Below are 27,967 nucleotides of genomic sequence, written 5' to 3'. Positions count from 1 at the left end.
GACAATGTACCCTTGCACTTGAAGGGAGATAATCGAAATATCCTTCCCTAAGGACCTCCCTAAGCAAGCCCGTAAGTGGTGAATCTGCCTTGTTTAGGTACTGGAACTCCCGCCCACCCACCCAGCCACCCCCACCCCCTTGTTAGTTTGTGATTAATAATACATAGCATTGTAGGTTGTTGCACTGGAAGTGCCATTGAAGGTTGCAACTAACAAGAATGTTTTTTGGCATAAAGGATTATGACGGTACACAAAGCATAATATTCTCGGCTAACTTTGTAAATGGGGACTTAGTAGAAGGCCATCAAGTCTTCTTTCAGTCCATTCTTACACACTTTTTTCACTACTAATTCAGATGAAGCCAAATTATGAAACACAAGAGATATTCTTCACAATATTTTCTGTTGCTGTAAACAACATAACCAGCTCAGGGGGGGGGGGGGGGGGGATGGAAAAGGGGGAAAAAACCTACCTACCTCTCTCTCTCTCTCTCTCTCTCTCTCTCTCGTTGTGGGGTGTTACATGGAACCCTACTGTTACACGTCTTCAGCTTGTTGCAATGTGTGGGTGCCGGAAGCGTGCTTTAATCTGTCCAAGCTACTAAATAACCTAAACGGGTTAGTGGTAACTCTTGTGTATTTTAAGCGCAATGTTTGTCTTATACAGCTTCAATTACAATGATGGGTTAACAGACCTCATTGCACTTTGTGGTTCACGACAAACTACTATATACATGTGGCTTGCTCCGACACTACCAATCGAGAGACTGACAGTTCTTATAATAACAAGCTGCAACATGCAAAGCATTCTGCTACAGTGAGGGAAAAGAGTTATTTGCCATCGCACCTTGCCAGTGTCCGGATCTCACGTGACTTAAGACTTCTGCACAGACATTAAATGAGAGCATGTGTAATGGGACATTCTACACTTAACATCTATCTAACCTCCGTACTCACTTCTCATGAACATCTTTTGTCAGAAGTGGAACATGTTGCCGGCCGCGGTGGCCGAGCGGTTCTAGGCGCTTCAGTCCGGAACCACGCAACTGCTACGGTCGCAGGTTCGAATCCTGCCTCGGTCATGGATGTGTGTGATGTCCTTAGCTTGGTTAGGTTTAAGTAGTTCTAAGTTCTAGGGGACTGATGACCTCAGATGTTAAGTCCCATTGTGCTCAGAGCCATTTGAACCATTTGGAACATGTTATTCCTAAGAATCCCCTTTTATAAACACACACACACACACACACACACACACACACACACACACACACACTTTTTGCCTTGTAGACTTTTTACCATAACTATTCAGTTACAGTTGAGGCTTCAGAGGTTATAAGAAAGAATAGAAAATACATGTTTTATTTTTCACCATAGGAAACATTGTGTACCAATTTTAAAGTTTTCATGTACATCAGTCATATTTTAAGTTCACTGTTCTCCATTTTAATAGTTCAGCAAAGTTTGTGAGGAACATATTTGTTGAACTGATCTCTTGGATATCTAACTTGATAAATCTTTTAATGTTAAAGCAGCAAGGAAGTAGGCAGCTCCTGCGTACTGTAATTTTGCATATGTTCATATGGTGTTAATGAGGATGTGCGTGTTACCTACAGCTTGGTTGAATCATCCTATACATCTGTGGTTAATGTTCTTGGTTTCCATTGAGAGAAATGAAGTAGAAATCCTTATACGACCTTCGTGATGTCGGTTTTGTGCCTTCCCTAAATCACTACTGGCAAGTCTTGGGATCGTTATGGTTCCTGCAGTTAGGTATGGCCAATTTCTTCTCCATCCCTTTTCAGCAGGTGTAGCATTTCAACTCCAATGACTTTGTTGTCAATAAGATATTAAACTAAAGCCTTCCTTCCTTTTGGTCATATTATTTTAAAGTGCTGGAAGCTGTACCTCTGCTAGATTGGCATCTGGGGCTAATAGAACAAATACCATCCGCAGCTTCGGCACAGAAGCTTTCCATCATTTCATTCCATCAGGAACTGACTATGAAGCTTTCCTATTAAGTCAGTAAAATCCCAATCTCTTCAGCCTTCAGAATTGTACTCATCTGCCAGCAGGGGGCATCTATAAGATTATAGTATGAAGACTTTCACAACCGGAAGATCAATTGTACATATGAGACCATGAGGTTTGCAGGAACGAATACCCAATTAATTGTTTTGAGGTGCGGGGTGGCATTATCTGTGGTTAAGATTCATGAAACCCCCCCCCCCCCCTCTCTCTCTCTCTCTCTCTCTCTCTCTCTCTCTCTCTCTCTCTTTCTCACCTCTCCCCTCCCCCCCTGCCCCTGCCCCTGCCCCTGCCCCTGCCCCTACCCCTGCCCCAGAAGATACATCTATAAGATTGTTTGAAATTAGTGAAACTATAATATAGTAGCTTGATTTTCTAATTTCCTGTACTACAGTGAATTGTGTGCAGCAGCGTTATCTCCAAAGATTGGCAGCAGTCTGCTATGACGTTCCCTGTAGTTTTCTTGTACGTGATATCTTCATTGTTGAGAGTGAGGAATGGGTAGTTTTAGTTGAAAGGGTAAATAAATTGAGGTCTGTCAAGCCAAACCCCTTGGTTATTTACAGTGGATGAAGTCTCCCCTGCTCTGTTCAAAACTGGGTGTAATCCTCTGGCATAAGCACCCTCTTCCCATCTCTGGGTCCTTTTCAAGTGAGGTGCCCCACAAATGAGAATTGAATTAATACTGCATTGTACAGTGGAAACTGCCATGTAGTGTGGAGCAACTTTTGTTTGCATGCAAATCTGGGTTTTGTTTAAGTTTCTGATCAATTGTAGATATGAGACCATGAGGTTTGCAGGAACGAATACCCAATTAATTGTTTTGAGGTGCGAGGTGGCATTATCTGTGGTTAAGATTCATGAAACCTCTCTCTCTCTCTCACCTCCCCCCCACCCCCCCTCCCTGCCCCTGCCCCTGCCCCCTCGCATTCCCATAATTTGATGCCACGTGGTGGACAAGAATGCCTAATCCATGAACTGAACTGCAGAAGAAGAAGAATTCTTGCATTCTGAGAAAGTTCTAAATAAAGTCATTTCTCTTAGCTCTGGCCTCATGCACATGCACATAAATTTTAAGGAGGATTTGGGTTGCCCTGAATGTTGCAGATTGTGCCCATATTGAACTAGTGTAGGACTTCACTGAAAAGCTTGTCTGATCTTTTGACATGTCTTCAGTCATAAAAATGACACTGAATGCTCTGTTCTTGGCCATACCTTGAGGCTGCTAGTAACTTCTCATTACAGTGTGGTTGTTTCATATCACATATTTGTGGAAGATAAAAGTAGAGCCTGTGTGATATCTGCAGCAGTAACAAGTCCTGTAACTAAAGCTGTACATATCAATATAAAGTACCCAAACTAGAGAATGTCTTCTGCAACGACAAGCTGCTATATAGTTGTCAGTGATGCGGCATGCTCTGTGGGAAATTTTTCAACACCTCTGTTGACAAATCATTTCCTCCTAATAAGAGCCATGTGTGCACTTGAAGGGGTGCAGTTCACTACTTCAGCACATCGCAAATGTGTTCTATAAGATTTATGTGTGGAAACTACTCTTACCTGTCCATGCCATGGGCATCCTGGCCTGTGCAAAATTTATCCACCAGATCAGCTCAATGTGGATGAGCATTATTACCTATAACTAAGAAGCAGCTGCACCTCTGAGAAGTTGGTAAGGTACCAGGTGGTTATAACTAAAGTGCAGCTACTCGCAAAGGTTCACTGTGGGCTGTAATTATCATGTGGCAGCGAAAAATTATAGACATTCTAATGTATTAATGTAGAACCAATATACATTGGGAAAAAATAGTTCCAATTTTGGCTACCAGGTGCAAATCTGGCACTGTGAATGCAAGAAAGATGTATAGAAATGTTTCCGTAAATAACAGATTATGAGTGAGATGTGGGCAGGAAAGGCCAAACAGTGAGAAAGGCCATAATATATACATTGTTATTAACAGCTGTTTACACAATTTCTTTAATGTGAACCCCAGAAATGTTGACGAGACGCTGTACAAAGCCAGTTTTGCGCCTGGTCACTAAAATGGGAATTGCTGTAATTTTTTCCCAGCGTAAATTGGTTCTGCATTAATACATTAGAATAGCTATCATATTTCTACCTCAAGGCAGTAATAATAATCCTCTAATCACTAACAAAATTGTGAAGCTTTGTCATCTCACATATCATCATGCGTCGCTACTCCAGTATCCCACCGTCAACAAACAGGATTTTGTCACAATTTTTCTGTTGTTGTCCTGGCTCCCACTTTGCCATCCAGACAAGTATGACAGTGAATCTGTGAAAATTAGGGTTCAAAGTAACCATTTCAGAAAAAGTTTTCAAGTAGCACAGTCAATTGCAGATATTGTTGTTGCATTGCTTCAAGTGTGTGCTGTTGGCTTATGTGTTCCGTGTATTGAAATTGTTGGGACATATGTTTTAGAAGCTTTTGTATACATAGCCTGCTTGGATGCAGCTTCATAAATAGTGAATTGATGTAGCCTCATCGTACCATAGGTTGTTCAAGTTGTTAAGTTTCCACATACTGTTTTCAATGCTTATAATACTGATGCGCTTGTGAAAATGTTGCCGTCTTTCCTAGTTCCCGTAGTTGTTGAAATGTTGGACATTCAGTCTTCATTGTGAGGCTCAGATGTACTGTCTTATGGCTTGCTGTAGTTGAATGCATGATTAACAAGTCAGGATGCATTGTAGGTTAATGGCAAAGGGATTAATTTGGTATCATGTAGTTCCATGATAACAGATTGAAGTTTTACTCACCCTACTGCTGTCTGGAGTCATCAACAAGAATGACTTCCCTGAACACGACATCACTAGCTATACCATCTCATAATATGACTTCCCAGTGTGTATGAATGATATGTCATCTCCATTCTGATGCAGGTAGCTGATGTGTGAAACACTATATGCAAATATCATATGTGATATTGGATGGATAGCCATAGTACATGATTTGAGTCTGTTAGTCTATTTTGAGCAGATCCCATTAAAAACTAATGCTTATTATGTCCCGCTTGCCTTAAAAGATGAGCAATGCCATTCTCCTGATAGATACAAGTATATTGTACTGGGACCTACAGTAACCTAAAATTTCAATCATTTAATGCACACCTCATCTTTTTCAGCCTGTACCAACCTTGAACAGCTCTCACTTATTAAGCAGTATGTACAGGGTGTACGTCTGCTGCTCACGGTCTCGCGGTAGCATTCTCGCTTCCCGAGCACGGGGTCCCGGGTTCGATTCCCAGCAGGTTAGGGATTTTTCCTGCCTCGAGATGACTGGGTGTTGTTGTGTCGTCTTCATCATCATCGTTCATCCCCATCACAGTCGGAGGAAGGCAATGGCGAACCACCTCTACTAGGACCTTGCCTAGTAAAGCGGTGCGGGTCTCCCGCATCGTTCCCCTACGCTCTGTAAAGAAGCATGGGACTTCATTTCCATTTTTCCATTACAGGGTGTACATAAAGTCCAGGAACACTTTCAATTATTTATTGCACAAGAACCAAACATTGTACAGATATCATACATGTGTCATTTTGATGAAGAGAAACCGTGAAAGGTTTTTCATGTATACCGCCACAGCATAGTTTGGTAATTTGCTGATAGACACTGCTAGTTGCAAATGTGGCAAGTGGCAAGTTCAGGTGCGGAGCGAGCTTTCTGTGTGTTGGAGTTTGACAAAAGCAAGTGTGCTACAGCTGTTCAATGGGTGTTTAGAACCAGGTATGGTAAGAAGCCACCAACAAGGGAGGCCATTTATCACTGGCACAACAAATTTGTTACGAAAGGTTGCTTGTGCTCGGCAAAGAGAAATGGACGTCTCAGTGTGAGTTAAGTGAATGTGGAGCGAGCACGAGAGACATTAGTAAGGAGTCCAAAGAAATCGTTGTATCGTACATACCGTGAACTCGAAATGGCTCCAATGACAGTGTGGAAAGTCCTGCGACAGAAACTGTCTATGAAACCATTCAAATCGTGAAGTTCGTGGGTACCTGAAAACGGAACTGCCGCATCGATAGATCAGCCATGCTACAGAAGGGGAGAGCTGTTTCATGAAATGGCCTGCCTGATCACCAGATCTCACTCCATGTGACTTTTCTGTGAGGACACATTAAAGATCTGGTGTATGTACCACCTCTACCACGTGATGTAGCAGAGCTCTGGGAGAGAATATGGGAAGTGACTGCCACAGTCGACGATGCCATGCTGGGATGGGTATGGCAAGAATTGGATTACTGTATTGACATCTGCTGGGTCACTCATGGTTCGCACATCAAATGTTTGTAAAATAAACTTTCAGAGTTCTCTTCAAAATGAAATATGTAAGACATCTGTACAATGTTTAGTTCTTGTGCAATAAATAATCGAAAGTGTTCCCGGACTTTGTATACACCCTGTATTTTGCCCGACACTTCATCTCTGGCTGCCATTTTTCATCTACTGCTGTATAGAAGTTTCATCTGTACTTCTCCATATATTACAATCTTACTTTGCCCTACTGGTTTTCTGAAGTAATTAACCCATCTTGTGTTAGTTGACTTTCTATGTTACTTCTTTCCATGTAGGAAATGTCTGCATGTGCTACGCATCACAGTGAATTTGTGCAGTTTCTGTCCTGAATTGCATTATAACCAATAAATTATATCAAGAGCTCTAGTGTTAGTATGCTGATTTTATGTAGTCAATAAACAACAAGTGAATGTGTTGATGTTTTCATAGCATTTTTGATGCCATTTGGAACAGACAAAATGAATTGTGACTTGTTTATTCATTAATGAAAAGAGTAAGTGGTAAGAAAATTGTGCACAATGAGAGCTGTAAAAATTATAGATATACTGAATGAAACTGAAGTGAAACAACGTGGACATCTTTCCGTTGCGAGCAAAATTTTCGTCTGCCCAATAGCAGTCAATACACTGATTACTGATGTAACATGAAATAATGCACTGTGTATAGCACTGTTTATATACTGACAATGTAATTTATATTACAATGTGACAATAGTGACAGTTCATGATGTTATTATCTGACATCAGTGATTTTATATTCGTCTAATATATTACGACGTGACAACAGAGACAGATTCATGATTTTATTATCTGACATCAGTGATTTTATATCCACCTAATATGATGCTGTAAATGCTTTTAAGAACCTAATGACGGTCAGTCAATGGAAAGTAGTTTTATAAATGAAGATTTTGTCAGCAGCTAAAAAGTGGCAACCATGATATTTTTCAGAGTGAATAAAACATCTGTAAAAAGTCTTATTGGACCGCGTCTGTTTACAAGCACACGTTATTATCCTTTATTGCATGACTGCACTGATTTTGTTGTTTGATGTGTGCTTTTTCTGTGGATTGTAGCTACAGGGTGGACAAAATACAACAGGCCTGGAAGATATTTACAATAAGACTGGAGCAATGTTTTCTGACAGTTATGGTTTTTTTCACTACATGTTTTGTGTAATTTTGATACGAAGTTCTACACTGCAGACTTTGCTGGAGGTTTTGGCAAAACACTTCCAGTCTTGAAACTCTTGTCCAAACAGTTCTGCAGATTTTCCTCAAATGATGCTTTTTGTTGTATTCAACTGGTCAATAAACACATCTTCTTTTCTCACTTACTCAAATGTATTGACACAGCAAAGTACTCATGACACGGCATGTGGAAGATGTGCATGCACAGACATGTGACAGAAATTGATTGGTGCATCAAAATCATGGTTTCCAACATTTTCTCTGGTGGACAGTTTGCCTGTTGATTAACGAAGGCCAATTCTATGTCAGTCTTATAAATATTTTCTGGATCAGCTTTATGATGATATTTCCATAGGGCGTCTACCAATTAGGGCCTGTACCAATTTATCATATTTCATTTTCACACATTTCCTTGAGTGTGTGTGTGTGTGTGTGTGTTTGTTTGTTTGTTTTGTATAATGTTTAGAGTGGGTATTGCCTTCAGTGCCACACACACACACACACACACACACACACACACACAAGTCCTATGCTGTTAGACATTAGTAGAATTATTTTAGTTTCACTTGATTTGTTGTGCATGGACACATCTTTACATAATTATGCAGAATATTTATTTGAAACTTCCTGCAGGTTAAAACAGTGTGCCGGACTGAGACTTGAACTCGGGACCTTTGCCTTTCGCGGGCAAGTGCTCTACCATCTGAGCTACCCTAGCACGACTCACAACCAATCCTCACAGCTTCAATTCCGCCAATACCTCATCCCCTACCTTCCAAACTTCATAGAAGCTCTCATTCTGGAAACATCCCCCAGGCTGTGGCTAAGCCATGTCTCCACAATATCCTTTCTTAGAGGGGTGCTAGTTCTGCAGGTTCGCAGGAGAGCTTCTGTGACGTTTGGAAGTTAGGAGACGAGTTACTGGCGAATTGAAGCTGTGAGGACATGTCGTGAGTCGTGCTTGGGTAGCTCAGATGGTAGAGCACTTGCCCGCGAAAGGCAAAGGTCCTGAGTTCGACTCTCAGTCTGGCACACATTTTTAATCCATCAGGAAGTTTCATATCAGCACACACTCCACTGCAGAGTTAAAATTTTATTATATAATTTTTTTGTCTATTTTTTTTCATAATCAATGGCAAAAATGAGCTGAAGTCTGATTCTGAACTTTGAATTTCGCTAAATATTTTTTGTCCATATATTGTAATATGTTTTTGTCTGTATTTGTATTTTGTTTTGTATTCGCCAGTAAAATGTGTTGTCCATTTTCCTCATGTTTGCAAGATTGCCATTTTAAACCATTCATTCTTCTTTACAAATTTGTCCTGCCTTTAAAGTAAACTTCCAAAATAAACCTGTAATTGTTGATGGAGATGATATCTGATGCTACATCATTAGCCAAAATCAGCACTGTTAACAGTTTCTGTAGGACTTAACCATTAATCAATTCTTTTTTAAAAACTGAATTAGCAGTGACAGCTCTTCAAAAGAAACCTGTAAGTTAGCAAAAAAAAGTGTATTCACTTCCAAATTTGAGTATTTTATACACCACCTCTCTGTATTCATGGAATTTTTTTTTTATTTTTTTTTTAAATTTTTTTGTGACAAATAATTGAGCTAAAAATGTTAAAATTGGTGACATATAAGATTCAGTATAATTTGCCTTATTATTTATTACAGACTATGAACAGTTATCTGAAATTCTAACACAGAGGCCACTAAGGATGTCAAACTATGTATTGAAAGTGAGTCTTAGTGATGATGATATGAAATACATGACAGAAGTAGCTCGTAAAAAATTTGACAAAATAATGACAGCTCTCCGAACGATGCCAAACTCTATGCTATTAGTAATCCGGTATGTTGGCCTTAATGTGTAACAATTTTTTTATAATGTCATTAGACATTAATATGTGTATAAAAACGTTTTAGCAATGGGTATTGTATCTACATCGAGAAATAAATTTTTATGTTTCTTTTGATGAAGTGAAATGAATTTGAATTAAATAATGACAATTATGACTTTGTTTATTGGTTTACGTATTACTATGTTTATTTATCATTGTAAATGTTCTCACATGGGAGTTGTAGATATCATAGCATTAGTCTTCCTTCTTGTTTTTTGCTTTCAATAATGTTCTGTAATGTTGTAAGTAAACTGGACATGAACATGGAAGTGCAGTAATTAATTTTTCATTTGAACTCAGCTTATTATTTCCAAGAGGTTACAGGTAAAGAGCTAGAGGGGGCAAGATAGATTTTCTATAGTCGGCATCTGAACAGAGAATACTATATTGAAATTTGCAACTCTTTCTAATGAGAAATCATATGTGTATGAGGTTTATTCTGATGTGAACTAACCTTTTGCAGTGTGGATGAGAGAATAGTTGGTAGTAGAGTGATCCTTAAAAAAGGTAGGTAGGGAGGTATGTAGGTAGGTAGGTAGGTAGGTACAGATATGTGGAAGAGTTGAGCAGACACATCATCTGGCAAAGATTGGTCCCTTGTTATTTGTAGCTACAAGCAAGCAGGACAGCCATTTCTGTTGTGTACAACATTTTTATTGTTTTTGGAATGAAGGAACATGAAATACCTTCTGAAATGTTGACTAGAATCTGTGCACACATTGCTGATACTGTCCTACTTGTCACCCAAGTCAAAGGGAACCAACAATTTTTCAGTGGTTATGATGTACCTTTGTACCTAAAACTCACCAAAGCCATCTGCAGTTGAGTATCATTAATGAAAATATAGTTGCTGTTCCAAACGTTTTAGAACATGATCAATTGAATTTATGTTCTAAGGGTCTCATTTGAGGTTGATTTGCCCATTGCAAGTGTTCACAGTGTTCTAAGAAAACATATTAGTTGTCCCAAGATGTCAGCAAAATGTGTCACACATCATTTGAGAGGCATAGTGAGATATTCTTTTAGTGTTTTTAGTCAATTTTAGGGAGAAGGAGAGGAATCTTTGTAGCAGATTGCAAAATGCTCTATTATACAGTATAACACTAAATACTGGAGGACTTTTAGATTGTACAACCAGTGGTATGCCTCACTGTTGGTCAAACAATTTCTGTGCCCAACCACCTAGTCCAATGGTGACTTTTAGTGGCATTCAGGCACTTGCATTCTTTGTGGCTAATATCCAGAGTAGTGCTCACTGCACCTCACCATGAAGAACAGTTTCACAAATATCTTGCAGAATCTAACAGTGGTGTTTGTTAATAAAATGATCACTGTGTTGTCTGTAATACAACTTTTATTAGGCCCAAGTGACTGGATGTGAAAGATTCTTTGCATTAAAATTACACACACAAATTAAAAACAAAAAAATGTTCGGTGACTTTGCTACTAATTTAGCTAGGTTACATACAATTGTGATGGCTAGCATTATAATTGTCATTGTTACGGACAAGTTAATTTGTTGAGTACCAGTTACACAGTGTCCCAGCCAGTTCATGAAAAATGTTGTTCATTCTCGAAAAATTCCACTGTTGGTATTAGCATTTTGATTAGTTCCAATGCTTGTATTTGATACAAATGCAGTGTAAAACAGTTTAATTTAACATATTTATTAAAAGGAGTTCAGTCCAGGACTTTCTTATGTAATGTCTGCATCTACATCCAAACTCCACAAGCCACTGTATGGTGTGTGACAGAGGGTAACCTGTACCATTATTAGTCAGTTTCTTCTCTGTTCCACTCACAAATAGAGTGAAGGAGAAATGACTGTTTATGTGCCTCCTTATGAGCCATAATCTCTCTAATCATATTTTCATGGTCTGTACGCAGAAAGTATGTTGGCAGCAATAGAATCCATCTACAGTCAGCCTCAGATGCTGATTCTCTAAATTTTCCCAATAGTGCTCCACGAAAAGAACGTTGCCTTCCCTTCAGTGATTCCCATTTGAGTTCCCGAAGCATTTACTTAATACTTGCATGTTGTTCAAACCCATCAGTAACAAATCTAGCAGCCCACTTCTGAATTGCTTCAATGTCTTCCTTTAATCTGAGCTTGTGCGGATCCCAAACAATCAAACAATACTCAACAATGGGTTGCATAAGTGTCCTGTATGTGGTCTGCTTTACAGATGAACCACACTTTCTTAAAATTCTCCCAGTAAACCAAAGTTGACCATTCCCTTTCCCTATCACAGTTCTTATGTGCTCATTCCACTTTGTATTACTTTGCAGTGTTATGTCTAAATATTTAATTGACGTGTCAAGCACTTTCCCATACACCACAGCATCATCAGCAAATAGCTGCAGATTGTTGCTTACCCTGTTCGTGTGTCCGCAGCTCGTGGTCGTGCGGTAGCGTTCTCGCTTCCCGCGCCCGGGTTCCCAGGTTCGATTCCCGGCAGGGTCAGGTATTTTCTCTGCCTCGTGATGACTGGGTGTTGTGTGATGTCCGTAGGTTAGTTAGGTTTAAGTAGTTCTAAGTTGTAGGGGACTGATGACCATAGCTGTTAAGTCCCATAGTGCTCAGAGCCATTTGAACCATTTACCCTGTTCACCAGATCATTTATGTGTACAGAAAATAACAGCAGTTCTATATAACCCTTCTGCCAGTAGGTGCATTATATCAAAGTTATTATTGATGGAAATTTGCAACATGCCACGTGATCGGGCAGTGTATATCTGCCTTACGAGCCATATAGGTATTAAAGCCTATCACAGTATTGTGCCATCTGTCTTGCTTCATACCACAGTATGCTAATAATTTCAGTGTCTTGCATATCAAAGTTGCTCCACCTGATGACAATGATCAACCACCGGAATGCGTACTGGATGCAGTAAAAATTTTCTAACTGCTGCAGAATTACATTTTTCATTATAAGCCTTGGCAGTGACAGTAACTAGTTCTTGTAGGAATGGTTTCGATTGTTTTTATGGTCATCTCTGCCACATTTGCTTCATACACTCCTGGAAATTCAAATAAGAACACCGTGAATTCATTGTCCCAGGAAGGGGAAACTTTATTGACACATTCCTGGGGTCAGATACATCACATGATCACACTGACAGAACCACAGGCACATAGACACAGGCAACAGAGCATGCACAATGTCGGCACTAGTACAGTGTATATCCACCTTTCGCAGCAATGCAGGCTGCTATTCTCCCATGGAGACGATCGTAGAGATGCTGGATGTAGTCCTGTGGAACGGCTTGCCATGCCATTTCCACCTGGCGCCTCAGTTGGACCAGCGTTCGTGCTGGACGTGCAGACCTCGTGAGACGACGCTTCATCCAGTCCCAAACATGCTCAATGGGGGACAGATCCGGAGATCTTGGTGGCCAGGGTAGTTGACTTACACCTTCTAGAGCACGTTGGGTGGCACGGGATACATGCGGACGTGCATTGTCCTGTTGGAACAGCAAGTTCCCTTGCCGGTCTAGGAATGGTAGAACGATGGGTTCGATGACGGTTTGGATGTACCGTGCACTATTCAGTGTCCCCTCGACGATCACCAGTGGTGTACGGCCAGTGTAGGAGATCGCTCCCCACACCATGATGCCGGGTGTTGGCCCTGTGTGCCTCGGTCGTATGCAGTCCTGATTGTGGCGCTCACCTGCACGGCGCCAAACACGCATACGACCATCATTGGCACCAAGGCAGAAGCGACTCTCATCGCTGAAGACGACACGTCTCCATTCGTCCCTCTATTCACGCCTGTCGCGACACCACTGGAGGCGGGCTGCACGATGTTGGGGCGTGAGCGGAAGACGGCCTAACGGTGTGCGGGACCGTAGCCCAGCTTCATGGAGACGGTTGCGAATGGTCCTCGCCGATACCCCAGGAGCAACAGTGTCCCTAATTTGCTGGGAAGTGGCGGTGCGGTCCCCTACGGCACTGCGTAGGATCTTACGGTCTTGGCATGCATCCGTGCGTCGCTGCGGTCCGGTCCCAGGTCGACGGGCACGTGCACCTTCCGCCGACCACTGGCGACAACATCGATGTACTGTGGAGACCTCACGCCCCACGTGTTGAGCAATTCGGCGGTATGTCCACCCGGCCTCCCGCATGCCCACTATACGCCCTCGCTCAAAGTCCGTCAACTGCACATACGGTTCACGTCCACGCTGTCGCGGCATGCTACCAGTGTTAAAGACTGCGATGGAGCTCCGTATGCCACGGCAAACTGGCTGACACTGACGGCGGCAGTGCACAAATGCTGCGCAGCTAGCGCCATTCGACGGCCAACACCGCGGTTCCTGGTGTGTCCGCTGTGCCGTGCGTGTGATCATTGCTTGTACAGCCCTCTCGCAGTGTCCGGAGCAAGTATGGTGGGTCTGCCACACCGGTGTCAATGTGTTCTTTTTTCCATTTCCAGGAGTGTATATCGGGAGTGAAATGACACAGTCATTAAGGCAGTGGACATGTGATAAGGGGAACAGGATTCAAACCCCTGTCAGGCTGTCCGAACTTATGTATACTCTTATTTTTGTCAATTTCTGTGGGAATTGAAAAGGACAAAAACTTATTTCTTTTGTCATCCTTGTCCAGTTCCATCTCTAATAATATTACCACTGAGAGCACATTAAACTATAACTTACTTATTATTTAGTTTTTACTTGGAGGTAGCCTTCTGTGAGGCTATTTTAAGGCAAATAACACCATTCTTGAAATGTTTATAGTTGAATTGTAAATAGTATTATTTTAAAATTACTCGACTTGTAATTAAAATCTCATTAAATGATTTTAAACTAAAAAATATAGAAAAAAATTGTGTCCCTTTCAAATCCAAAGTGATCCCTAAAGGGCTGTGGAAACTAGTTTTTGGAATCAGATGTTCCTTCATTCATTAAAACTCGGGGAGTACAGAGGAAACACATCATTGAAAGATAAGTGGAAAAAATGCTCAGTACTCCTTGGCTGTGTTTTGCCAGATGATCAACACAGTTTTTGAAAGATAGTGTTTTAGCCTAGTTTTGTACAAATGCCTGTCTTTTTTCATGTGCTAGTACTTTCTCAAAATTGAGCTCTTGGACCCATTGAGATATATGTCATTAATTGCATGTGATGTTTAAGATTTAGGAAGACTGGTTGCATGATAGGGAGTTTTAGATTCTTCTTTTAAAAAGCTAAGTGTGTTAATGACGATGCTACGCCAAACCTATTTAGTAGTCTGTGTTTGCAATTTTTAGAAGTGAGAAACTTGTAGTACCTCAGGTGCATTTGACGTATACTTGGTATGGCTATTATGTGTAATAGTGCCTCTGGTGCATTTTACGTATACTTCAGACGGCCGTCATACATAAATGACAAAAATAAAAAAAAAAATTTGAAGACTAGCAGATATGGCAGAGGACTTTAAGGGGAAAGAGACATTTCTATTGCTGCATTGCAGTTGGACAAGACATTTGGTCAATACCATCTTCTCATTTGAAGTGTTCTGTATAAAATGATAAGAGCTTCACATATGATGACATATGCATTTCACTGTATCAAAGTTAGACTGTTTGTGGTAACTTGTAAAGCCAGAAACAAAGCCAGCCTATACAGAAAGACCTATAGGCCACCTGCTGGCAGCATTTCTTTTCAGCTATTTCACTCGTAGTTGGTTTTCTGTTTCTGTTATTATGTCATTGGTAGCATTCTACATTTCCTAATTACTCAGACAGACATATCCAGATCTCTTATGTGAAGCCAATTTTCCTAAAAATACTCATATTTTTGTGTTGTTATTACAGAATATTAAAAATTAGTTAATTTGTTTCACATGTGTGTAGATAATGATGATCTATCATTATCCCTGATTAACAATGTAGGAAGAAATGGATTGCTACTTACCGTATAGAAGACACGTTAAGTCGCAGACAGGCACAATTAAAAGACATTCACATATAGCTTTTGGCATAGCCTTCGTCAGTAAGAGAGAGTTACACATGCACTATTCACACACATTAGCAAGCACACATGCCCACTAACTCCAGCATCTCAGGCCGGAATACGGCCGGCTGTATTCCAGCCTGAGATGCTAGAGTTGGCAGTCATGTGTCCATGAAGTGTGCTTGCTTGTCCATGAAGTGTGCTTGCTTGTGTGTGTGAATTGTGTGTATTTGTGTGTGTCTTTTATGGCCGAAAGCTAAATGTGAGCATCTTTTAATTGTGCCTGTCTGTGACTTGATGTGTCTTCTTTACAGTAAGTAGCAATCTGTCTTTTCCTACATAGTTGATATTCCTACCTGGAGTTTCCAGTGTTTGATTATCTCTGATTATTAATTCGCCTTCAGCAGTTGGCACCTTTCACATGTATAATGGTTTTCTTTTATTTAATGAAAGAAAAAAATTGAATTATGGCACTGTTGTGAAAAAGCAATTTCCCCATTTCGATATTACAAAATACTGCTTCAGTGAACATAAGCCACACACAGTTACAGACTGTCATGAAGTTATTTGCTTTGTTAACAGCGTGCTAATGTACTAGCTATAGTGGCTGTTGCTGTGTGCCGTAATCTGTTTGTGGTATAAGGATGCAGTGTTACATGAGGAGGCCTACTTACTTCCAGCAAAATAGTCATTATGACAATGCACAAATTGATGAAACGGGCATACAAGAAGTAAAACTTGATGGTTCACATATTGCAGAGGGAGGAACTTGAATGTCCAGAGAAATGGAATTCAAGTACATACATCTACACCTAAAAATATACTTCATAGGCCACGTTGCATGGTATGCCAGAGGCTAATTTGAATCATTATGAGACACTTTCTCGATTATTTCAATCATGTATTAAGCCAGGGACAAAATAACTGTAAACTCGTCACAGTATGCGCTCTCAGCTATCCTATGTTATTGCTGTGGTCCTTATGCGTCTTTCTTGACTACTAGCTCTGTAAATTTATCCAACAGGATTCTGCGAGAACATTATCACCTTTTGTCCCAGAAATTCTGATTATAGTTCTTTACGTATAGACTACGTATTGCTTGTGATGAGTCTAGTACCAAATCTTTGATTTACGCTGAAGAGCCAAGGGAACTTGTATACCTGCCTAATATCATGTAGGGGGCCCACAAACATGCAGAAGTACCGCAACACAACGTGCCAGGGACTCGACTAATGTCTGAAGTAGTGGTGGAGGGAACTGATGCCGTGAATCTTGCAGGGCTGTCCATAAATCTGCAAGTGTATGAGAGGGTGGACATCTCTTCTGAACAGTATGTTGCAAGGTATCCCAGATATGCTCAATAATGTTCATGTCTGGGGAGTTTGGTGGCCAGCAGAAGTGTGTAAACTCAGTAGAGTGTTCCTGGAGCCACTCTGTAGCAATTCTGGATGTGTGGGGTGTCATATTGTCCTTCTGGAATTGCCCAAGTCCATCGGAGTGCACAATTGACATGAATGGATGCAGGTGATCAGACAGAATGTTTACGTACATGTCACCTGTCAGAGTCGTATCTAGATGTATCAGGGGCCCTATATCAGTCCAACCGCACATGCCCCACACCATTTCAGAGCCACCACCAGCTTGAACAGTCTCCTGCTAACATACAGGGTCCATGGAGTCATGAGGTTGTCTCCATACCCGTACACGTCCATCTGCTCGATGCAGTTTGAAACGAGACTCGTCTGACCAGGCAACATGTTTCCAATCATCAACAGTCCATTGTTGGTGTTGACAGGCCCAGGTAAGGTGTAAAGTTTTGTGTCGTGCAGTCATCAAAAGCACACGAGCGAGCCTTCGGCTCCGAAAACCCATATCGATTATGTTTCGTAGAATGGTTTGCACGCTGTCACTTGTTGATGGCCCAGCATTGAAATCTGCAGCAATTTGCAGAAGGGTAGCACGTCTGTTGCGTTGAACGATTCTCTTCAGTCGTTCTTAGACCCGTTCTTGCAGGGTCTTTTTCTGGCTGCAGAGATGTCAGAGATTTGATGTCTTACAGGATTCCTGACATTCACAGTACACTTGTGAAATGATTGTACAGGTAAACTTCCACTTCATCGCTACCTCGGAGATGATGTGTCCCATCACTTGTGTGCCGACTATAACACCACATTCAAACTCACTTAAATCTTGATAACCTGGCATTGTAGAAGCATAACTGATCTAACAACTGTGCCATACACTTTTTGTTAATATAGGCACCATATTCTGCCAGTATTTGAATACGCATGCGTATACCAGTTTCTTCGGCACTTTCGTGTATCTGGTGTCTGCTGTCATGCTGACTGTATAAGTACTCCTAATGCATGAGTGCTACTCTGTAATTGGTGACATTAGCTTTTTACAGTTTACCAGACCCCAATCTACAAAACTTAAGTTTTGTATTTGCTTTCCCTGCTTTGCATTTTCGCATTTGGTATCACTTTAGACTATTATCTGCAGCTGTTTAAGTGATGTTACAAACTTCAGAAGTTTATCGCTCATTATGTAATCAATTTCTGTCAACTTACTTCTCTTTTCTATGGGCATTATCTTCCATTTCTCTATATTAGGAGAGAGCTGCAGTGCGTAACACCGAGTGGAAATACTGCCTATGCTTTCTGTACTTCTATACAATAATTCCACGACAATACTTTTCTGTAGACAACAGAATTGTCGGTGATCAATCTGATAGTGCTTTTGACCTAATGTGATAAATCATTCATGTATTTTCTGAACATAAACAGACTTGTTGTGCTTCCTTGGTGACAATCAGTGCCACTTTTGTTTCTGTTGTTCTGTCCAGTGTAATATTCTGTTATCTATTAGTCCCTATTTCTTTGAGCTGATCACATATTTGCATAAAAAATTGAATCAGATTTCATCTTACTCATTAAAAAATGTAGGCAGACAGAACCTACATGTTCTTCTTTATGTTAAATAGTGTGTGTGTGAAAAAGGTAAACTGTGTTTCAGACATTTTGTTTTTCCTGAGGCCTTGCATGTTATTTGGGAGAAGTTTCTCACATAGTACCATTTATTTTCAATAAACATGATCTAGGAAAATATCGATTTAGAAAAATAGCAATTATGCAAAATAGATCAATGTAAAATGTAAAAGGAATATCGTTAATGCCTCGTTAACTTTGAGTCTCTGCCTAAAAGAACAAGAAATGGCATGTTCAAAATTGTCATCCATTAACATATGCTTAAATATGCTATTAGAGACTAATTTATCTAACACTAGGAAAAATAAAATGAGCTACTAATTCTTCTGAAACTTAATAAGTAATAATATGTATAAAGTGAAGTAATAAAATTCAGGTGGATATGAATGAAGACACTTTATGCAGTGTCTCTCTATGAGGTGCATCATTACACAAACAATATTGCATAGTTTGTAAACATTTTAAATATAAGCCTTTAGATACTAGTGGAAAAATATAGGTAAGGTAAGTACAGATTTACGTACTTACATGCATTTGCCCACAGTAACTGCATGCAAGTGAGAAGTCAGCAACCAAATGATATTTCATAACTAATCTGGCCCTTTCAGACTCTCCTCTGCCTGGAGTGTCTCTTTGGTGACTTCCTTACCTAACATTCAGAATAGTATATTTTTTTCCAAAATTTTCCTCTCTCTTTCCAGATAAAGGAACTTCACAATTCTGAAAGATGGTGTGTATCAGTTTGCTGTTGCTCCCTGGTCAACAGAGTTCCTCTTCTCTCTTCTCCCTTATATTTAGTGCCATTTTGAAGACTGTTTACATAAATGATTATGGAAATGGTAATGATTTGGCAAACCCAACTGTAACAATAATTTTTGTTTTTTCAATAAATAATTTTATTTCTGAGGATGTGTTGAAAACGGGGAAACAGAACTTGTCTTAAAAACGAAACAGTGGCAGAAAAAACTATGTAATATCAGTGAATATGATAAAATTTGTAAAGTTAACAACTTGCTGTACAGAGAAAGTGGGGAGGTATTGGCTAAGATCATAAACAAGGAGTTGAATCCATTATTTCTATTCTAATTTGTTCTTTTTTCCAGTATCACAGTAACAGTGATGAAAGGCATTTTTGTGGCAACAGATAACTATATTGGTTATACAAAATATTGAAGGCCATTACTACTCATCTAACACTGGAATGGAGGATGAAGAGGAGGAGGATCATCATCTGACCAGTGGCATTATACCTGGATCATAATTTAAAAAATGGTTGACACTAGCCTGTTTACAGTATGGCTACAGTAGCAGCAAACAGACAGATCATGCACTTGGTCACACCTAGTGTTCTGTTCACTGCCTTTCTATTGCTGCCCTACCTCAGATGATGATTACCACTATCAGCTGCAGATTAAGAATGTGACCACTAATGTTATGTGCTCTGTTCCCCTGTGCAGCATGTTCATTTTACGCAACAGAATGTCTAAAGCCAGTAGTGAAAGAGAGACAGAAAAGTTTTACAGTCCTTCAAAGCAAATTCAGTACTGTGCATTTGCCAGAAGTGTCCTGGTCATACTGCATGTGTGAGGTGACAATGAACAGAAAAGAACTGATGTTTTCCGTGCTCAACTGTCAACCACTTTGCCGTTTCGATACAAGTGTAGCTCAAATGAAAAATGGAAATTTGAAAGATTTGAGAATCCCTTCTCCCTCTCCTCCTCTCCTCTTTTTACCATTCATTTGTTCAGTTTTAAGGTGCATGGTGATTTTCCTACCACTAGTTAAAACTTCATTTTGAATACGTTATATACGTGACACTTGTTTCTGTGTGCCACATTTTTGTGTTATGTTCTTTTTTTTTTTTTTTTTTTTTTTTTTTTTTTTTTTTTTTTTTTTTTTTTTGTCAACTGTTCTGTCCTGAAGGTTAATTTCTGATGTAGTTTTTATAATTTTCTAATGATCTGAGTGTTGTCATTTGTCATAACATTTTATCTTATCTCAATTGCAGGAACATAAACACAATAAGAGCAATAGCAAAAGAGCATGGCGATCCCGTTGACCGCTACACTGTGATGGCTAGAAGTGCAACTCAAGGTGCCTTTAAATTTGAAGGAGCTGGTCTCTCCCATAAAGTCTTGGCCTTCAGAGAAATGACATCTTTTGAAATGAAATTATGGTGAGATAACAAGTGTTTTATTCTCAGTTACATAATAGTACAAGCAGCATTTGAAAGGCAAGTATGTCTCGAAGAGACAAATGTATCTTCATCTTCTTATTTGATGCATAATCTGCAAATAAATGGTGATAGTAAAGATTGCACACAAATTGCAAGAGACAAACATATGTTTATAGCATTTTAAAGGTTTAGAGAAAGCATCTGACAAAGTTAACTGCAATACACTCTCCGAAATTCTGAAGATAGCAGGGATAAAAGACAGGGAGTACATGGTTATCTACACAAACCAGACTGCAGTTTTAAAGAGTTGAAGGATGTGAGGGAGGCATTAGTTGAGGAGGAAGTGAGACAGGGTGTAGCATATTTGCCACCTTATTCAGCTTCTACATTGATCAGGCAGTGAAGGCAATGAGAGAGAAACTTGGAAAGAAGATCAGGAGAAGAAATAAGTGTTAAGGTTTTCCGATGTCATTTAATCCTATCATAGACAGCAAAGGAATTAGAAGGGCAGTTGGATGAAATGAAGAGAGGTTGTGAATATCAGTAAAAGTAAAACAAGAGTAATGGAATACATTTCAATTATATCAGACAGTGCTGAGGGGAATTAGCCCAGGAAAGGAGCAGCCATAAGTAGCAGCAAATGGCCTAGAAATATAATAGCGGAAACTTACGCAAGAATGCATTAGGTCCGCATGAGATAGTGCACAGTGGTGACATCTAGCAACTCGAAATGATAACTACATTATGATCGCTCACTAGCACGTAATACATGCATGAAATGAAGCAAGAGATGTCTTGGATTTGGCTCTCATACATAAAGAAATGGGCACAAGAGGGCATTTAATGAATCATAGGTTGGGAATCTTGGCATAAAGGAAATATTTTTGCTGTGGAATAAACAATTTTATTTGTCAGAGAACTGAATGTGAGACTAATCACTACTTACAATTGACGTCTTACAAAAGTTATTTCATCACACATGCATAATTTTCTGCAGTTTGACATTGTTTTTCATTGACGGAGATGCAGAAGAGTAATTAATTTTATTTACATATGCTTTAATCAGCACCAAAAAGTATTTGTTGTCCAATAAGAGGAAACAATTTTCACAAACACCCTCTACAGCAGCACACTGACTCGTCAGCCTTATTTAGGTAGCTAATTATTTAAAGGCCTGCCTCAAGGTTCAGGCTTGCTGCCCGTTTTCCACGACCACAGAACAACTGGAATACAGAAACAGTAGAATTCACTTAGTAATGAAATCAATAGGAAATGCAAGGAAGCTAAGGTAAAATTGCTACAGAAAAAGTGCAAAGAAATCTAACTGGAAATTGTATAGAAGTCAAAATAATTTTCAGATAATTCAAAATAAATTCTGTTGTTGAACACAAAGGAAAGAGCAGATAAGTGAAAAAAGTATGTTGAGGGTTTCTACTAGGGCAAGGAACTGTCTGCTGATGTGACAGAAGGTGATATGGATATCAACTTGGAAGACCTAGAGGACCCAGCATTAGAGTCTGAAAGAGCTTAGGAAGATGTGCGACAAAACAAATCAGAAGGAGTAGAGAACATTCCTTCAGAATTTCTTCCCCCAGTGCTCAACAGACTGTTTGTTCCACTCAACATATCCTGTAATTCTTCCTGATTTCCGCAGATGATAGCTATGTTGTCACATAATCTTATCAGTTGTATCCTTTATCCTGAATTTTGATGTCACATCCAAACCTTTTTTTATTTACATAATTGTTTCTTTGATGTACAGGTTGATCAGTAGAGGAGACAGGCTGTTGCATCTCTGCCTTGTGCCCTTTTTAATCTGAGAACTACTCTCTTGCTCTTTGATTCTTATTGTTCCATCTTGGCTCTTATATATAATGTGTATTATTCATCTTTCTCAAAAGTGTGCACTATCCTCTCCTCCTCCTGAGCACTGGTGGAAGAGGCAACTGACATAAATTTAAGTAGCATCACAAAATAAGCTTGACACCTTGGTGCAATATGTTTTCATTGTATTGGAAAACTGGATGCACTATCGGGAAAGATGTGTAATATACAATGTGTACAAGAAGCAAGATAGAACAATAAGGCATGGACACAGTCTGTCTCCTCTACTGTTCAACTTGCTTATCGAAGAAGTAATAAAGTCTATAAAAAAATTATCAGAAATGGCATTAAATTCTGAGTGAAAGGGTGTTTCTGATGAGATTCACTAACAGCATTGCTGCCCTCCGAAAGTGAAGAATAATTAAGGGACATGTTAAATGGACAGTCTCCTGAACACAGTTATTGAGAGTAAGCCAGACAGATGAAAGTTTTGAGCAGTAGCAGAAAGGAGTGCGACAAAAAACTTCACATGAAGTAAAGGAATTCTGCTACCTTGGAAGCAAAATAACACATCAAGGATGAAGCAAGGAGGATACAAGAAGCAAACTAGCACAGACAAAGAGAGCAATTTGAGAAAGGAATGTCTAAGAATGTACATCTGGAACACAGTGTTGCATGAAAGTGAATCGTGGACTCTGTGAAAACTGGGCAAGAAGAGGATTGAAGCATTTGACATGTGGTGTTCCAGAAGAATGCTGAAAATTATAGTGATGAGATAAGAAATATTCCCACAGAATCAGTGACAGTGGGAATATGTGGAAAAAGTGAACTGGAAGAGAGAGGCGGCAGGACGTGCTGAGGCATCAGGGAATAACCAGAGGGAGGTATAGCGAACATAAATCCTAAGTGGAGGTAAAGACTCTAAATTATCCTACAAATAAATAAAGGTATTGAGATGAAGAAGTTTTCACAGGAAATTGAGATTACACAAACCTACCAGTAGGCCTTTTTTGTGAGACCAAATTACAGATATGTTAAAGTAAATGCCGATTTTCCATTGCTAAATACATATAAATACAATAATTTCTTTGCAAATGCTCCATTCTCACAACACTTCTGAGCAGGAATTTCATTGAGTTTGAGCCTTGCGACTATGTGCAAACATAGCTGATAGCTAATTTGTGTACAATAATTAGCAGTTCTCATTTTTTATTCTGTAACCCCTCTGCGCACACACTCACGCACCATATGCTTATATAGTGTTATAAACTGCTATAATTATTGTCTGGAGTACAGTAATTCATAGCTGAAAACAGCATACACACTAGCTCTTTTTCTAGCAGTAGTACACACATTCAACTATACTATCACACATTATTGTCTCTTAGTTTTTCGAAAAATACTTCCTTATCTGATATTTTACACATAATTTGGTGCTATTGCATGTATGTGTTCCTGTGCAATATATCAAACAGTGGACAGTCCAGGTTAGAACATCAGCAGTTATGAAGGATAGATTGCTACTCACCAAAAAGATGACACATTGAGTTGCAGACAGGCACTATGAAAAGACTGTTACACACAGAACTTTCAGCCAAAGCCTCTTTTCTGAAGAAGGTTTTGACGGAAAGTTTAATGTAACAGCCTTTTCTTTGTACCTGTTTGCAACCAACATGTCGTCTTTACGGTGTGTAGCAATCTATCCTCGTAACTGAATGATATGTCACTAATTTCACACAGTTACATTTAGATTATTACTTTTTCAGTTTTAATTGGAAGTATTTATGTATAAGTTACTACTACCATTTCCTTTCCCCACAACACACAGTCTTAAGGACAATTTAATATTTGCTGAGAAATGTTGTATGATTAACATCTGTAGTTATGTTATTGTATGCCTCAGTTATGCAACAATGGTAGGTAAGTATTTGGATAGAAGTTTTAATGTGTCCACATTACAGCTTCACATATATTTTTTAGTTTAAGTGCATACTGTCAAAACACTGCTGTGACATCACTCACATGATCCCGTGTAAGGCTTGTCTACCAAAGATGAGTTTACACATCTTTAAAGTTGTTGTACAGTGCTAATATCCAGAATTGTGACTGGCTGTGGAATGTAATGTTTTCATGTTATTGATTTGCATTCTTTTTGTTATGAAAGGTAGAAATGAGTTCCGTTTGTGGATCTTCTCTCTGAAGAATAACAGATGCCATTTCTAATTATAGAAAGTCATTTCTCTATGTAGGAAACAGCAGAAGCCAGAAGTATTTAAACTGTCAGTGTTTATGTTTAAAGTTCCGCCAACCTTTGCAAGTAAATAATATTCTGGTGTAGTAACAGCTGTCGTGTCATTGCCACGAAATGTTGTCTTTGTTTTGTTCTGAACAAAAAAAGATTTCAATTTACTTGAAATATTTAAACTTTTGTTGCCTATGCAAGTCACTTTTAAATCGATAGTTGCTCCAAATGAGGACCGAAACAAAATTTCTATTTTTTTAAGATTGTAGGTTGTCATTCTACACAGTTCTCCTTTAGCACAAGTATTTGCTGATATATAGTAGCAAACAATTTAATATTTATTTCAATTGTTGCAGGTATGGTCGGTTAAGGTACGCACTGCTCCAGTACATAATAAGAATTTTACAACTGTTTGGAAGAGCACCAGATGCTTTAGTCAGAGCAATGAATGCATAAATCGAGCAGTTGTGATACCAAAGTTACTATTTAATATGTACATCAGTGTTCAGTATATTGGAGATCAGTGCAAATGATGTGTTATAATTTTGATACCTCACTTTGCCATATATTTTGTCACAAACTATTCAACAAATGTTATTGTTATATTCTTGTAAACAGCTTTAAAGAAATAATAAAATTTTAGTAATCATTTTTGTAAATAGTGTTTTTTACTTGCATCATCCATTCTGCACGTTATCATCGTAAGAAACTAATTTGAAATAAATAAATTCAAATATATTAGATTTATGGACAATTTTTAATACAGATCAAAAGAAAGAAACAAAAAGGAGTTCCAAACTATAATAATATGGCTTCTTCTTCTTCTTCTTCTTCTTCTTGTGCATGTCAAGAATTAGGCTTCACGAATTTCATGACCATGTTCATAGTGTCTTCCAAAGCTAATTTGGGTAGTTTCATTTTGTCCAGCCATTGTATATGTTTCTGACAGGTTCTGTGCTGTGGTATATGGGTACTCTACATTCAGTTTGTTCTACTTGTACAAAGTTATTCTACAAAGATTGGCCCTGAAGCAAAGTGAGCTCCTAATGGTGTTGGAATGACATCAGTGGCAAAGTAGAACTGTGAACAAGTGGTACACTGTACTGTGTCATCACAAACAATGATACTTGACAAACAAAATTTACTATCTGTACTTTGTTCACAGCAGTAACTTACCTTGTTAGAGCCTTGTAACTGTTAAGGAGTGCCACTGACAAGATTTTCCCTTCCATGATACTGCTTTCCCTGTATTCAGTTTCATTTTGGGGTAGCTCACTCTAATAAAAATTCGGGTCCTCGAGAACATTTTGATTACTTCCAGTGCCACGTGAGGCTGTTTCTACAAAATTATGGCAGCTAATCTCTTAGAGACATTCTTTTTTTCTTTTGACAGTGTCAGTTCCATTAACTGCATTGAATATACACCCATATTCTGAGACCTGTCGCATCCATTTCTCACATTGCAATAAGACACAACATCATGACAGAAATTCTGTCCATCCTCATTCTGTTGGAGGAAGACAAAGTAACTCGTTTGACAATGTTTTCGGTGCATTGTCATATTTCACAGACACACAAAAATTAATCTTGCATCCTACAAAAGTTATAGGTCCTCCAAGTAGTTGCTGTTGAGCCGTCTGCTTTGGTTTAAGATCAAATTTATCTACATTCTTATAGACTGGTAGTCTTGATCTTCTTGTATATCTTCTCCTTCGGTACGGCATGGCTGTCTGTACTGTGCGGCTGCCTCATTAGCAGTGACGTAGTTACTGATAAGAAAGGCGCGGCCGGAAATACGCGTCCTGAAAAGAGCAATGGCGTCACTGGAAATTATTGTTAGCAGCGGATCGCGCTCTGTGTCACCTGACACATATGTGAAACCTTCAGTATTGGCATCCAACATCATCAGTCACAGCAGACAGTGCAGCAGCCTCACAATGGAAACTCCTCTGTCTCTGTTTTATGATTTAGCATGGCCGTTGCTTCAGATATATCATGCAAAATTCCATAAAGCAAAGTTGACGACAGTACTTGCTGTGAGTTGTCATCTTGTCCGTCTCGTGAAGTTTTCAGCAGTGGATTGTCACACCTCTTATCTGCAGCAATTTTGATGCAATTCTGTTTCAGCCATCCTGTTAAAATGAACTTAATTCTGAGTGACAGAAAATCATAATGAAGATCAAACAATGAATTAAGCAAAGTTAGCAGGTCTTTCTGGGATGGCTGTAGTCACTTCTGTGTCAGCCTGCATATTTGTATATTTTTTTAATTTTTCTTTTTTCTCCATAGCAAGAACACATTTTATCAAGGATGCTTCTCTGGTGTTTCTCATTAGTCCCGTAAGCACTAACTAATGTCTTTTCGTCAACCATTCAACTAGAATGTAGAATGTTAGACAGAGTCATCAAAAAGCTGAAGTAAGTCTTGTCATTTGTTCTATTGATAGCAAATTGCCTTAGCAGTGGTATTCGAAAAAAGTTGGATCCGTCAGCAGCCAACCACATTATATGAAACAGAAATTGACTGTCTCATCTTCCAGTTGGATAGATGTAGTGATTATTGATGAATGGGACGATACCATGTGGTAAGTGGCTCATAAATATTTTAAGAAGCAGTCATAAATATTTTAGAAGGCAGTAGTAAACATTAATTCAAATAAAACATTTTTATACCAATGATACAACTCTCAGAATGTAACCGAAACAAATACTCATAGGTCTTAAGGAAAGTCAAATAAAGTTCAAATTTGATTTTCTGAAACTCCAATTTCAATGCAGTTTCAAATTCTCTTGACAATGCCAAGTGTATCTCTTGCAAGGGCATCTTTTCTTTCTTTTATAAGGACAACACTAATCATAATCTGAACAATTAATTTGTCTTTTGCCTTTACTTGTTCTTTGTAGATTTTACCTTTGAACCATCACCAAAGGCAGAATACTAAAGAGATACAGTTCAAGGACATTGGTGATCGAGAAAACGTTTCTGCTGATCTGTCTAACGAACAATGTTAGGGTTAGCTGTTCTGTCACCTTTCAGCTAGAGTGTGCAGGGGCCCTGTCATGCTGGACAAACATACCCATCCTTGTAGCCAAAGGAATTTCTCCCAATAATGCTGGAAACACACACGTTTCCGGAGAAGTGTTGTTCAAAATGTGTCTCCACAAAGACATGTGCATTTTTGTTGGACCATCAATGTGAGTGGCGAGTGTTATTGATACAATCGCAAGTGCAAGTGGTATTATCAGTAAATTGGGATTACTCGATGACTTGTAATTGGTCAACAACAAAATTCAATTGTCTAACTTCATCTCTTCGAATGCGTTTAATCCGCTGTAAAATAATAAGCCATGCATATTTAATGTCTGCCACATTCTTG

At 39.1% G+C, this 27,967-nt stretch overlaps 1 protein-coding gene across 5 annotated transcripts in view; it reads left to right on the top strand.

Moving 5' to 3' along the window:
- Positions 1–25,250, top strand: part of LOC126259810 (uncharacterized aarF domain-containing protein kinase 5) — a 158,735-nt gene extending 133,485 nt beyond the window's left edge. For 2 of the 5 annotated variants that reach the window (XM_049956845.1, XM_049956844.1), the window contains 3 exons: positions 9,204–9,381; positions 20,358–20,525; positions 24,948–25,250. In XM_049956845.1, the coding sequence (XP_049812802.1) occupies positions 9,204–9,381; positions 20,358–20,525; positions 24,948–25,047 (446 nt within the window). In that variant the 3' untranslated portion in view covers positions 25,048–25,250. Of the gene's footprint in view, positions 1–9,203; positions 9,382–20,357; positions 20,526–24,947 lie in introns of those variants that run through there. The other 3 variants (XM_049956843.1, XM_049956842.1, XM_049956846.1) reach the window with 2 other exon arrangements.
- Positions 25,251–27,967: the final 2,717 nt, after the last annotated feature.

This window comes from Schistocerca nitens, chromosome 5 (assembly GCF_023898315.1).
Source record: "Schistocerca nitens isolate TAMUIC-IGC-003100 chromosome 5, iqSchNite1.1, whole genome shotgun sequence".
NCBI classification, from domain to species: Eukaryota; Metazoa; Arthropoda; class Insecta; order Orthoptera; family Acrididae; genus Schistocerca; species Schistocerca nitens.
This window is presented reverse-complemented; position numbering and strand designations above follow the sequence as displayed.